Below are 13,483 nucleotides of genomic sequence, written 5' to 3'. Positions count from 1 at the left end.
AAAAGGGTCCCGAATGACGAAACCCGCACCTCCCCTCGTGCCACCATCCAAGACTGACCCGTCAAAGTTGACCTTGAGGAAACTCGGGGGTGGGGGCTCCCAGGTGAAAAACACCGTGTGAGATGCTGCCGAAGCATGGTGGGGGCCCCAGATGTCCCGAGCTGTCAAGGTCCCTCCGGTGGTGGAGGCATAACACATCTCTGCCGCCTGACTACGGGCCCTCTCGACCACAAATCTCGGCGACATACAACGTTCACCAAATATACGAGCATTCCTGGCCAACCAGATCTGGTAGGCAGTGCAGCTCACTCGAGTCACCTCCTGACGAAGAGCCGGGGACTCCGAGGCCTGGCGCATGGCCTGTAAGAACTGATCCCTACAGATCCATACCGGCTGCGGGACCCCTGCCAGACACCAAGTGTCCCTCGCCCTAGAGCACCGAAACAAGGCATGGTCGACCGTCTCGGCCACACCGCAAACCCCACACTCAAGGGGGATCCTCAATCCTCGTCCACCAAGTACTGCTCTCGTTGGAAGACGGTCCCAGACCACCTTCCAGAGGAACAGCGCAACCCTCGGGAGGAGGCCCAATCGCCAGATCCAGGCGCAATCAGGACCAGGTTCGTACTCCCGCCTAAGAATGCGAGAAAGGACGCTCATCCTGACTCTGGGACTGGTCGAGAGATTCCACACACGTACGTCTGGTCCACCGCTCTGTGGCAGAGGGAGGGAGCGAACCCGCTCCGCCAGATACTCCCCGAAGAAGCGGGCTAATCGAATCTCGTCCCAACCAGCCTCCCCGGGAATCATAAGATCACAGACCCGTAAACCCTCCCCAGCCTCAACACTAACAGTAGTCGGCCAGCGGCACCGGGGGAGACCATCAACCCATGAGTCCCTGGTCACGTCGATGCTGCGGCCATCACCTATCAGCCATCGAGTGTGATCCGACACCATGGGCACGTATCTCGCAATCTCACGCCATAGAAAAGAACATCCCCGCCCTCCTCGAATCCCGCCCTCCCGGCCTACCCCCCCATAGCGGGCGGTCATAATCCGGCTCCAGAAGCCCTGCGGCTCCAGGATGAATCGGGAGGCATGCCAGGCGAGGAGCAGCTCTCGTCTCTCCCGGAGAGACAACACCCCAAGGCCACCCTCCCTGAGGGGGAGGCAAATACTCTCCCATGCCACCAGGTGCACCCCACGGCCACCACCAAGCGAGCCCCATAGGAAACCTCGAATCAGTCGCTCAATCTTTAGTAGGACGGATCTTGGTACCACAGTGCTAGTCATGAGATAGATAGGCATAGAGCCCATAACAGATCTAATCAGCAGAACTCTACCCATCATAGATAGAGACGCTGCTCGCCAGCCCTCTAGCCTACTCTGGACCCGTTGCACCATCCCGGAGCATTCAGATACACGCAGTCTCCTACCTGTGATCGGAACCCCCAGGTATGTCCAGGTCCCGTCCTGCTCAGGCATCTCCAGAATCCTCCGAAACTCACGTCGAACCCCGGGTGGCGAGCTCGGGCTAAAGGAGATAGAGGATTTCAGGGCATTCACTCTCTGACCAGATGCATAGCAGTAGGCGGCCAAAGCCCGCCTAATAGCCAGGGCATCTGCTACGCGGGCACGCGTCAGGAGTAGGCAGTCATCGGCAAATAGTAAGTGGGATATCGGCTGGGCCCCTGGAGCTGGGGCGTAAGCCTCCAACTCTCCGGCGGCACATGCATCCCGCAGCAATCGAGACAAAACATCAGAACAAATGATGAATAGGTACGGGGATAGCGGGCATCCCTGCCGAAGCCCCATAGTGGAACTAAAGAAAGGGGACGGAGAGCCGTTGATCAAGATGGAGAACCGCGGACTCCGGACACACCCCATGACCCAACCAATCCAGGTCTCATGGAAACCCAGACTCTCCAAAGCTCGCCTCAGAAAACTCCACCTGATTCTATCGTAAGCTCGTTCCATATCCAGCTTGATAGCCATCAGGCTTCGACGCATCGGGGCCCGTCGAAGATCCCACATAATCTCTTGGGCCACCATAACATTATCGAAAATACTCCTACCTCCAACAAAAGCACCTTGCTCTTGACAGATAATGCCGGAGAGAAAGGGCTTCATACGATCCATCAGTATTCTTGCCACCACTTTGTACAAAGTAGTGCACAAACTAATCGGTCTAAAATGGCTCGGCTCGGACGCATCCGATCGCTTAGGTATAAGCGTGACAAAGGTGGCCTTCCAGTCGTCAGGCATACCTGACCGACTAAAGAAACACAAGACCGCTTCAACCACTGCGAGCCGAACGATACTCCAGTATCTCCGGAAAAAGAAAGGAGGGAAGCCATCTGGGCCCGGAGCCCTGTCCTCGCCCAATGCCCAGACAGCCTCTCGCACCTCCCCCTCCGTCACTGGTCGAACCAATAGTGCATTCGCAGCCACCCCGATTTGGGATTCAGCTCTCGGGAGCAGGCCGGCGAAATCCGACCCACTATCCTCCGTCCAACGGGAGCGAAAGAACTCGAGTAAGACGTGGCTAATCGCCGAATCATCGTCCACCCAATGGCCCCGCTCGTCCCGCAAGGACCGAATGGTGTTCCTCTGCCTCCTAATAACTGTCGAGCGGTGAAAGAAACTAGTGTTCCTGTCACCCTCTCTGACCCACTGAATTCTGGATTTCTGTCTCCAGAAAATCTCATGTTGACGTAGGATCGAGTGGTGGGTGGCGAGTAATCCCCGGAGGCTCACCATATCAGCCTCGGGGAGCCCGCCCACCTGATCCTCCCTACTTTGGAGGTCAGCAATCGCAGCCTCCACATCCTCCAACTTTCTAAAAATATCACCTACGACCTCCCGATTCCAGCGACGTAGCCGTCGCTTGGTCAATTCCAGTTTTCGTGAAACCCTCTGCATGGCGTCGCCGTGGACCGGCAGACCCCAAGCTCCCCGGACAATGTCCCAGGATTGAGGAAAGGATAGCCAGACTTTCTCGAAGCGGAATGGGCTACGGTGACTCGAGCCAGATACCGTTGAGAACAACAAAGGACAATGATCCGAAGCAATCCGAGCAAGGTGGCTGACCCTATAGGACGGGAATCTGATGAGCCAGTCAGTAGAAGCAACAACCCTATCCAGACGCTCCCACACCCTAGCTCGTCCGGATTGGTTGTTACACCAAGTGAAGCGCGGACCGGAGAAGCCCAGATCTACTAGGCCATTCCGCGAGAGGAAATCGCGGAACTCCCTCCTGTCCACAGAGTCAGTGAAGGCTCTGCCTCCTCGTTTCTCACTCTCCTCCAAGATACAATTGAAGTCACCCACCATCGCAGCCGGAATACCCAGAGCAATTAGGTGGGTGAGCTCGTCCCACAGAACCCTCCTGGTTCGATGGTTTGTACTAGCATACACTCCGCACAAGACCCACGGTGCAGCATTGGGTTCCGAGATGGTCATGATGACCTGTTGGGAGCAGTTGTGGAATACGTCAATCGTAGCCACGCCCCGCTTCCACAAAGCCACAATGCCCCCCGACAACCCCTGGGAGTCTACTGCATACGACTCCCAGTCAGCCTCTAACCGTCGTAAGATACGACTAAGTCCTCTACCGGAAAGTCGTGTTTCATAAAGTAGGCAGATATTCGGACTATGGATCTGGATCAGCCGCCTAAAGGATGACATAAAGGACGGCTTTGCCGCCCCCCTACAATTCCACGCAAGAATCCTCATGGGGAAAAATCCGAGAGGTCGGCCACAGGCACGTCAACCCTCTGGGCCATAGGGTCTGTCTCCACCTCGCGATCAGGATCAACCTGCTGACCCTCATCCATACTAGTCCCAGACACGACCCGCAACACAGCCGCCTTCACCCGTTGAACGACAGTCGAGTGATCTACGGTCATGCGAGTAGCCACCTCATGACCACTCGGGTCCCCTACCCCTGGCTCCACCAGTGCAAGCGTATCCCGCCCCACCAAAGAGTCGCTCATGGGACAGTCAACGCAGGCAGGAGCCTCACTCAACCTAGTCCTATCACCCAGATCCGGTCCACCAGGGGCATCGTCTCCCTGCCCCATATCCACCTCTAGAGAGCCTGGAATGGTGGGCCTCGCAGACGACGGAACCACCCCGGAGGCCTGGGCCCCGAAATGGAACCCACCATCACTGGGCCCGGCCACCTGGGCCGCAGGCCCGATATCAGAGCCCAAAAGGCCCTTTTGGGCCGTGAATAGCGGCAGACCCCCGCCCCCGGGGGCCTGTCCGCACTCATCCGCGCGCGGCCCAGCCTGGCTGGGCCATGCACAGGCCTCCGCGCGACGGGCCTGGGAACCCGTCGCGCGGGTCACAGTGTGGAACACGCGGGGCACACGTGCCCCGCGGGTCGCCCGCCCCGCCAGGCCACCCCTGTGGCCCGCCCGACCCCGGCCCAGGGAGCGGCCCAGGTCCAGCGAGAGGCCAGGGTTCCTGTGCCTCTTCTTGGGCTGGGCCCCGGGCTGGCCCATCGACACTGAGCTCGGCCCGGCCTGATCCGACAGGCCGGCCCGAGACTCCAGCGGCCCGATCCCGGTCACCGAGGGCACCGAATCGACCCGTCCCACGATCGAGTCGCCGGCCGAATCAACTCGGGAGCTCCCCTCATGCCGACCGAGGGTCCGGGCCGCCGCCACCGGTGAGGACTGACGGCGGGCCACCTTAGAGGGCTTTTGCCAGCCCTCTAGGTCCGGCGGGGACATCGGAGAGCCGGATAGGGGAGGCGGCGGAGAGGACCGAGGAAGGGGGGACCCCGTAGGAGCCACGGTCACCTTCCCCCGCTCCGGCGGACCCTTTTCCCGTGGCTGTCGGGCGCGGGAGGTCACCAGCCACGGGCCGTAGATCCGGCCAGAGCCCACCTCCCCCGATGAACTCACATCGCTCGGCGCCGAATCCCCAAACCCACATGCCGACTCAAGATGCCCCATTCGACCACATCGGACACAGAGATCCGACACATTCTTGAAGACGAAAGGCTGCCAAATAGCCTTCGTCTTCCCCTGTATCCTAATCCCAGGGAGGAGGGGTTCGGAGGCGTCAATGGCCACCTTAACCCGAGCAAACCCCATGGCTCGGCAACCCTCTGTGACCCCGTCCACGACCATAGGCTTCCCTGCCTTGGCGGCGATGCCCAAAATGGTCGAGGGCGACCAGTACCCCGAGGGGAGCCCCGGTAGCCGGAGCCAGACCACCACGGTCTTTACCGGAGTCTCCCTAGGAAGGAAGTCCGGCGCCCACGGCTCCATCGCCAAAAGCTGGCCCGCCACCACCCAGGGACCCTCCCGCAGGGCACGGTCCCGCACCTCCGGCGACCGGAACCGCAACGCGAAGTGATCCTCGGCGAGGGTGACAGCCACCACCTCCCCTGTTGCCTTCAACCGGGCAGCCACATCCTTGGCCACCCATTCAACCGGCACCCGTCGGCCAAGGCTCCGACCGACCAGTGCCAGACCCTCCCACTCCCGGCGGGCAGCCACGATGGGCTCCTCCGGGAGCTCGATGACCGACGGGAAGCGGAGGCTCAGCCGAGCCACCTCCGCCTCCGTCAACCGGTGGGTAATCCAGGGACCAGGTCGCCCCCGGCCACCAGGTCGGTCTCCATTTTTAGGCTTAGACGTACCTGGTTTTTGGGCCGCTACCTCCGCCCACGACCTTGACGACGGCGCCGCAGACTGCTCCGACGATCGGTTAGCGTCCGCCGTTGTCCCCGATATCTGCTTCCCGGCCGAGCCCGACGACCCCAACACACCCACCAAACCAAACATAGAGGAACAATATGATATCGGCAAAATGATGCAATTAAGCATTATTTGCCATTTTCTACTGTATTGTACAACAAATTCATAAGGCTGTTTTTATAATCCTGCAGCACAGGTGATTAATTCTTTATGATTATCAACAACTACAACTATGTGCAATGATGGGATCCTCTTGACAATTGTTTCTGTGTCTCAGCTCTCATATTTACCCAATTTTCAGGTAACAATGGCATACATGTCATGGCCTGGTTAGGCCAGCATTACCTGCGTTATCAAGCATCTAATTGATCTTGCACTGTAACAGACAAGAAGAGATGCAGATCATAGATGTCAGTTATTCCCTTGAAATTAGTCTTCAGTACTAAAGTAAACAACAAACAATTAACAGCAGATTGTCCTCGACATAAGGTTCTACATAACCATGTTTTTCATGCAATGGAATCGCGCAAGAGTTTCTAGTTTCGTGACACCCAGAAGTTGTCCGGGAGCATGGCATGTTTTCTGACATCAGAAGGAAACATAAAGTTCGTCCAATATTGTGCATCAATGATCCCTCAGTACTTTGGTGGTGGCTTCTGGGTTGGAAGCAGACCAAATCGTTTCTTCAGAAGAACCCGTTGCCTGGAGTACCTATCATCTGGGGAGAAGCGAGCTGTAAAGGAGAGTGGCACACTATTAGTGAAATTATCCTGCATCAAGAACAACAATAAATGAAGCTATCGATGAGCTTAGCAGAATGTTAAAAGAATACAGATTAGAGATTCCTAAGCTAATTCTTAATATGAAGATGACGCTGTGAAGCTAATGTTAATGTGTTCCCCTCACCCAAAAGGGAAACATTCACACCCAAAAAGAAAGAATACAAAAAAGAAATGTTGCATGAGGTGAGTTTCATCTACATGCCGTAATTATAGTTTTCTGTTAATTTTGAGACTATTTGCGGTCCTTAATCATGAAGAAATAAAAATGTGTCCTGCATCTGCAAGTTGTGCCCATGAAGCACATGGTATTCTCGATGTATTCAACTGTGACAGCAAACCAGCACAAACTACTGGTTGGAGCGACCCTATGACAATAAACTGTATATGGTCTTCCAGCAAACATTTCTTACCACAATAGGCCCAACACCAAACCTTTGTACCTCACGCCTGTACATAGATGCTTTTCTGTTTTTAAAGGGAATATGTCAAGTACTTTCTTGTCATCGCAAGTATTATCATGTACCTAAAATCTTCACAGACTTCTGGAGACGACCACTGATGCAAAACCAGGTCATATCTTCACATGCATGTAATTCTTAACCATAACCATAAGCCATAAGCCATAAAGCCTTCTCCCAACTGACAGTGTTGGAATATTAGGTGGGAGCACAGGAAAAAAAAAAAGTGATACAAATGATAATGGAATGCACTGGCATGACTTAGAGGTTTTCATCGGTCATTTGGCTGTAAATGAGGGGCATAGAGGACGCAAGCTATTGTTATCAATAGTTTTATATGCAAGCTACTGGATCAAGATTTGATCAATGCGCAATTCAATGGTCCTTATATAAACTATATCCATGGACTTGCAATGAGCCATCCAGGGCCTAAGACACGATTAGGTTAACAGAATCTAAATCAATGCAATGTACTCAATACCCATTTAATCCATTATGCATTTGATTATAGGTTACATCCCAAATTGAGTAAGACTCACATCTTCTGAAATTAGTTTGACCAAACTCAGAAGCAATGAAATTGACCTGATATAACTTGGTTTATTCAGCCTGTAAAACCCCCAGGCAAGTTTCTTGCTCAGCTTTGCTGAAATATTAAACCAAATATCACAAACTCCAGATGCTTTGCTCTTGCAAATGGATTTCAAAGCAAATATCATCATGATGCCATTAGATTGTCCAATTAACAAGGAATAATGCAAGTAATGACAATGTTTTCTTATTTAAATACTTTACGGAGATATTTTCATGACATTGCATTTATGAAGCAAAGTGATCTTAGATCCCTTTAAGTCTTTTATTTTCAATAAAAGATTTTTAAAAAAGTGAATAATCAAGCAGACAAGTTATGATAAACCATTTTACTGTACCTGGATGAGCAGATTGTGTTGCCATACCAAGAGGTGATTCCTTCTATAAGCAGAAATTGAACCAATGTCAGTAGGAAAAAACATAGACACTTTATAATAGAAAAGACAATGCCCAAAAACTGTCATAAAAAATAAATACAGTAAAAAATTAATAAACATGTGGAGTACCAATTTGATGACAAATCAATTAAAGCAAGATGTAAGACATAATAATTTATTAAAAGGCCTACATGGAGGTGCCTCCTTGCAAGATGGAAAAAGAAAAAAAGAAAAAAACTAACACTGCTTACACAAATGGTTATTCAAATGTAAGTTTGAAATTTTTTGCTAATCAACAATAGGCTCAACTAAAGATTCCAAGTAATATTGACCAGGGAAATCCTAATAATCAATACAGATGCACAACTAGAATGATGACATTCAAAATATGTGGAGATGAAGAGGTAATTGCCTTAAATAAATTGAAGGCCAATTTTCGGCAGCAAATTTTTAGACCAACAACATTCCTTCAGAGACATATTACTTCGATTAGCTTATACTTCTAACAAAATAGTAATATATGCAACCTGAAGATATCATCACATCCTATTCTCTGTCCAATTTAAACTAAGGTGAAACATGTCGGAGCTATAGAAATTTTTCTCTCTTTTTTTCTCTTTTTTTTTCCTTTTATTTATTTTTTTTTTTTTTTTTGGGGGGGGGGGGGGGGGGTGGACACATTATGTCATTTATCTTACCTAACAAATCAGGATTTAGTTAAATAACTATCTTCAGAACCTAAATTCGCTTTAAGAGAAAGGGAGAGAAACAAGTTATCTTTCACAGTTCTTCATAAGAAGAATCACATATCGCTTGTTGCTGGCTAGATCAAAATGCAGATCTGTTGATCTTTTAAAACCTTTCAAAAATAAGATACTATTTCGCCTCAAATTTCTCTCTTTCCAAATTTGCTGCCAAATCAAAAGTTCTACAATCAGCACTACTTATCCAAGTGTATTCAAGCTTTGACTTGAATTGGAATTGTGAATATGAACAAAGCTTACTTTGCCTCAAATTTCTCTAATTTCCAAACTTGCTGCCAAATCACAATTTTACAATCAGCACTACTTGTCCGACCTAACATTCAAGCTTTTAACTTCAATTGAAGTTGTGAATATCCCCAAAGCATGCAAAGGAAAATAAATCCAGGTCAATGAAGCCACAATATGGAGGCAGTCTATTATATTATACTCTGCATAACAAACATATCTATTTTGGATAAACACTGATTCCCTTTTAACAATGTCATGCCATTGAAGCTCGTTACAAAAAATATTAAACATGCAACACCTTGAAACTTGCACAAATAAAAAGGGTGCTTCAAGACACTCTTCAAACTATAGCACATAAACCAAATATCAGAAACTAATAAAACGGCCAAACATGAAAGAAATCTTTTAGTTCTCATATTTACAATTAGGATGACTAGAAAATTTTATCTAGTCTAACACAGCAGAGCAAAATTTCCAAAGGTCTAAATCTTCACTGTCCTGATCATGGAGGTCAACATCATAATCATCATTCAAGTTTTCACATATCCCAATTGACTTGATGTCGCACCAAAACAAGAGTGTTAAATCGAAGGATTTGACAGATTTATCTGGTTGTTAATCTTTGGACAAGCCTTGTAGCCCAATAAACCCACATCATCAACTTGCACCGGTTAGCATAAATCAGTTGCTAGAGCTTCAAGGATAGAGTGTATGAAATGGCACAGCAAAATCACTATTCTGATAACAATAATACAAATTCCTTCAAAACTTTATTATGTTATTAATACTTTTGACAAAACTAATGTACAACCACAAACATTTATCCCCTTCCAATATATACTTACAAAGTCCCCAACATCAGATCCTTTAATGGAATCTTTTATTAGCATTTCTAGCTACCAATAATCAAAAGTTGCTTATCCAGAACAACTCTACACATGTTCCTAAAAAACACCATGGATGCTGCTTTTACACACTTAACTAGACCCGACAGGCAAACTCCTTCATTAGGTTCCTCGTCCGTGCTACTCAGAAATTATTTTAAATACTGGTATGCTTATTCAAGCTGCATACATAAGGGATTTAAAGAAAAACATATAACGAAGGTAATCCACCCCTTATAAGATAGCAATCTCCTGTTCCACCTTGCATTTACTCTTCTGAACCTTTTTACAGTCAGATTCCAATCATGCATTGATAGTCTAGGCAGCTTGCTAAAGGCAGAACAGGTAGCCGCACCTCTCTGATTCAGAAAGTACGAAAGCATCTTATTTGCTTTATTCCTTCTTTGAGAAAAGACCTAGACCAAGATAATTGAGAAGTCCTGGTTAGTACATCTTACTCAGTCCTTCGCTGTAAAAGGCAAGGAGGTGGTGTAAAATCCGTTTCGACGATGTCTTCATATTTATATTTGGGCTAGACAAATCGCACCTATTCATATAAACAGTTGTCTTTGGCAACATAGATTAGTTTCTCTCATAGATTTTCTGCACAGAAATCTGAAATGTCATCCTAAGTTCAAATTTCATACGGATGTCCGTATCTGAAGTTATTTTGATTCCCCTGCATATTCTGCGTCCAATCATCCGGATCAGTTGTGCACCAACAATGACCCAATAAAGTTGAACTCGGCAGCTCGGGCATGACCTCAAGCCCATAATTGTTTGATACTCATCAGCGTTATTTACATATGTATTTGTTTACAATTATTGCATTACATTTGCATAATTTAAAATAGAACTCTCACCATCCCTATACTGGCACGCATTGGTGGGGCAGTGGTAAGATATGCAATTTTGTGGATGGTTAATCTACAGCCGTGGATAAAAACATCAAAGAGATATTTTTCATCATGCACAATTGGGGCGAGCTACACAAAGATGATGGGCAAATTTTTCGGATCTTTAAGTTATGTCCCGCTATCATCAGCAAATTACACATAAGTAATCCTCTCAAAGAAGCATTGCTGTTTCACTAAAACAGAAAACCATAAAATAACCCAAAACTAATGACACTATAATAGTATCAAGGAAAGCAAATCTTGGAAATGGTACAAAAATAGAGTAAGTTTACTGCATGTAAATCTATCGAGAACATCAGTAAATCATCTTGAAACCCATAATCATCAATACCAATCAAAATTGAAGAAATCCAAAGTCAAAAATAGCATAAAAGTCGATAAACAGAACTAAGAGGGAGCGAAAGGAGCTACCTTGGTGGTGTAAACCTTGTCCCCATTCTCATTTATGTAGAATTGAAGATACATGGCCGCGTGCGTTGAGATGCTAAACTCTGCAAAAATCACGTATTTTCAACAAAAAAGGATAGGATTCAAGCAGAACGACGTGCGCCGATTTCGCTCCAATCCAAAACTTATCACGATCAAAAAATAACGCAATAGCATCGAAAACCCTTTCAGCAGTTTTAAGGTGAATCAGAAAAATTGCTATCGATTAAAAGGTTCTTTTTGACGCGGCTTCAATATCTTGAGGAAACTCCGGACCCCCCAAATAAAAAAGGAAAAGAAAAACATCGATAAGAGAACTACAGTGAGAATTATAGACAAAGTCCTCTGTTCCTTTTGATTATACGATCCATGGAAAGCTTGATTCGATGCAAAATAGAAAAGAAAAGAAACAAACCCTAGAAATAATGGGGAGGAAGAGAAGTCGCACCTCTGTGAGTTGAGAGGTCCTGGACGTCACTAGAAGTAAACCCTAGAAATATGGGTTTTACTTCTTGATCCTGAGTCGGCTTAAACCCTCGCGCGCCCAATCATCGCGCACTGCTCGCTGTGAGATCTGTTCCGGCGGATGAGCGGCAGAGTTCGGATCGATTTGAGATCTGTGCAGCGAGTGATCCAACGATGGATGGGCACGAAGAAAGGTGAATTCTTCTTTCGAGCTAAGGATAGGACCGCCATTTGGGATGGAACTGCTAATGGATAGCCGGTGGCGTTAGAAACTTTCTGATCAAATAAATTAATAATCACGCAAAAAACTCTGAACTGTTTTTTAATTCTTTTTAAACTTTAATTTTGCGTAACTAGATTACCAAACTTTTAAATTCATCCAATTTAGACTCTGGCTCTGAATTTCTTCTAGCTGCCGTGATGGAATTATTATATGATGTCACATGAGGCATCATCCTCTTCTCCGATATATGCTGATCATGTGACATCAAGTGATAATTCTATCACGGCAGCCAGGCGGAATTTATAGTCAAGATCCGAATTATATAAAATTAAAAATCCGATGGTCTAATTGAATTAAATTAAAGGTTAAAAAAATAACAAATTTTAAATAGTTCAAATTTTTTTACGTAATTATTCATAAAAAAATTGGACCCAACATATAACCTTCAATTTTGGTTTTTTTTAATCATAGAGCAGAAGAATTTTTCTTACTGAAATATTATTTTCTAAGAGGCTAATGCTTATAAAGTGGTTTTTACATATTTGGTTGACTAGCGGCATGTTTCGAAGTGGCTTATGTTTGATTAAGCATCTATTTTTTAAAAAAATTGTATAAAATATCTATTATACCCTTAATAAAGAAGAATACCTTATCTTATTCTATCTAAAAACTTAAAAGTACTTTTGAAAGAAAGAAATTATCCTAATTTTTAGCCAGTGGAAATTTAACGTTTTTATGTCCTATATTCATTTTTTTTCTATAAAATATAGAAATCTTATTTTTATGAGAAAGCTATTTTTTCTTCTCTCTCCTAAAAAAATCCAACTAAATATAAAGTATTTTTTATTTTTTTTATCACGCTTTTCTTCTTTTTCTTTTTGCGAACCAAACAAGTTCATAGAGAACTATTCTAATTACAAGCATTGGAATTGCGTCTTAGCAGCAACAACAAGAAGAAGCAGCAGAATAGTTGGCCTTTGAACTTAGCTTGAAGAATCATAGCCATGCATTGCAGGCTCTCCCGTGCAACAATTAATTTTGCGATTTTGAGAATTGGTCCCCATGTTTGGCATCTCAACAAGTCAATCTCAATTTAAAAATAAGCGAGACTCTATATGGCGGCGAGATCATGCATGCACAGTTCTCTCGAGAATTTAAAATAATAATAATTTTTTTAAAAATAAATATACAATAAAAATATTTATAAAATTTTATGCTGAAAAAAATATTATATATTTTCAAAATACATGCCGACTTATCAAGCTAGTAAAGTCTAAGACAGTTATGTCAAACTAAAATTTTCTTCTTTCAACTGAATGGATCGAGCACAAAGAGAAAAGGGCGATTTTTTTCTCTCTCTCTAACATCTCGTACGTAATGTAGTGAGGCCAAGAGAAATTGAAAGTGAGAAGGCAAAGAGACTTCTAATATCTATTATATATATTTAAGTGATGGTTCAACTTGCGCAAAACTCTTTATTCATAATTTGGACGATGATATATTTAATGATGCTGATATTAATACATTATCATTAAAAATAACTTCTTAATATGCAACATATATTAATGACATCATTATTGATGTACTTGGCTATTATTAAAGTTTATTATTTAAAATGCAATAGAAATTTATCTATTGAAACCTTCTACTTATT

General features: G+C 45.7%; 1 protein-coding gene across 2 annotated transcripts; it reads right to left on the bottom strand.

Moving 5' to 3' along the window:
* Nucleotides 1-6,098: 6,098 nt before the first annotated feature.
* On the bottom strand, nt 6,099-11,748 carry LOC103716083 (H/ACA ribonucleoprotein complex subunit 3-like protein). 2 transcript variants are annotated; one of them, XM_008803942.5, is made up of 4 exons: nt 11,590-11,748; nt 11,127-11,206; nt 7,884-7,926; nt 6,099-6,447 (listed from the first exon to the last, which is right to left on the bottom strand). In XM_008803942.5, the coding sequence occupies exons 2-4, from the start codon at nt 11,178-11,180 to the stop codon at nt 6,350-6,352; spliced, it is 195 nt and encodes a 64-aa protein (XP_008802164.3). In that variant the 5' UTR covers nt 11,181-11,206; nt 11,590-11,748; the 3' UTR covers nt 6,099-6,349. The 2 variants fall into 2 exon arrangements, with proteins under 2 accessions (XP_008802164.3, XP_008802166.3); XM_008803944.5 differs by having other exon boundaries at nt 11,557-11,655.
* Between the last annotated feature and the right edge of the window lie 1,735 nt (nt 11,749-13,483).

This window comes from Phoenix dactylifera, chromosome 3 (genome assembly GCF_051530095.1).
Source record: "Phoenix dactylifera cultivar Ajwa chromosome 3, Ajwa_hap1_PhDact_Kaust_v1.1, whole genome shotgun sequence".
Taxonomy (NCBI): Eukaryota; Viridiplantae; Streptophyta; class Magnoliopsida; order Arecales; family Arecaceae; genus Phoenix; species Phoenix dactylifera.
This window is presented reverse-complemented; position numbering and strand designations above follow the sequence as displayed.

Bases quoted from the DNA above. Each gene is read 5' to 3' on its own strand.
- LOC103716083 (XM_008803942.5), bottom strand. From the start codon at position 11,180: ATGTATCTTCAATTCTACATAAATGAGAATGGGGACAAGGTTTACACC. The intron at 7,927-11,126 runs GTAGCTCCTTTC...TTCTGCTTATAG, and splicing joins ACAAGGTTTACACCACCAAG to AAGGAATCACCTCTTGGTAT. The intron at 6,448-7,883 runs GTACAGTAAAAT...TCTCCTTTACAG, and splicing joins AACACAATCTGCTCATCCAG to CTCGCTTCTCCCCAGATGAT.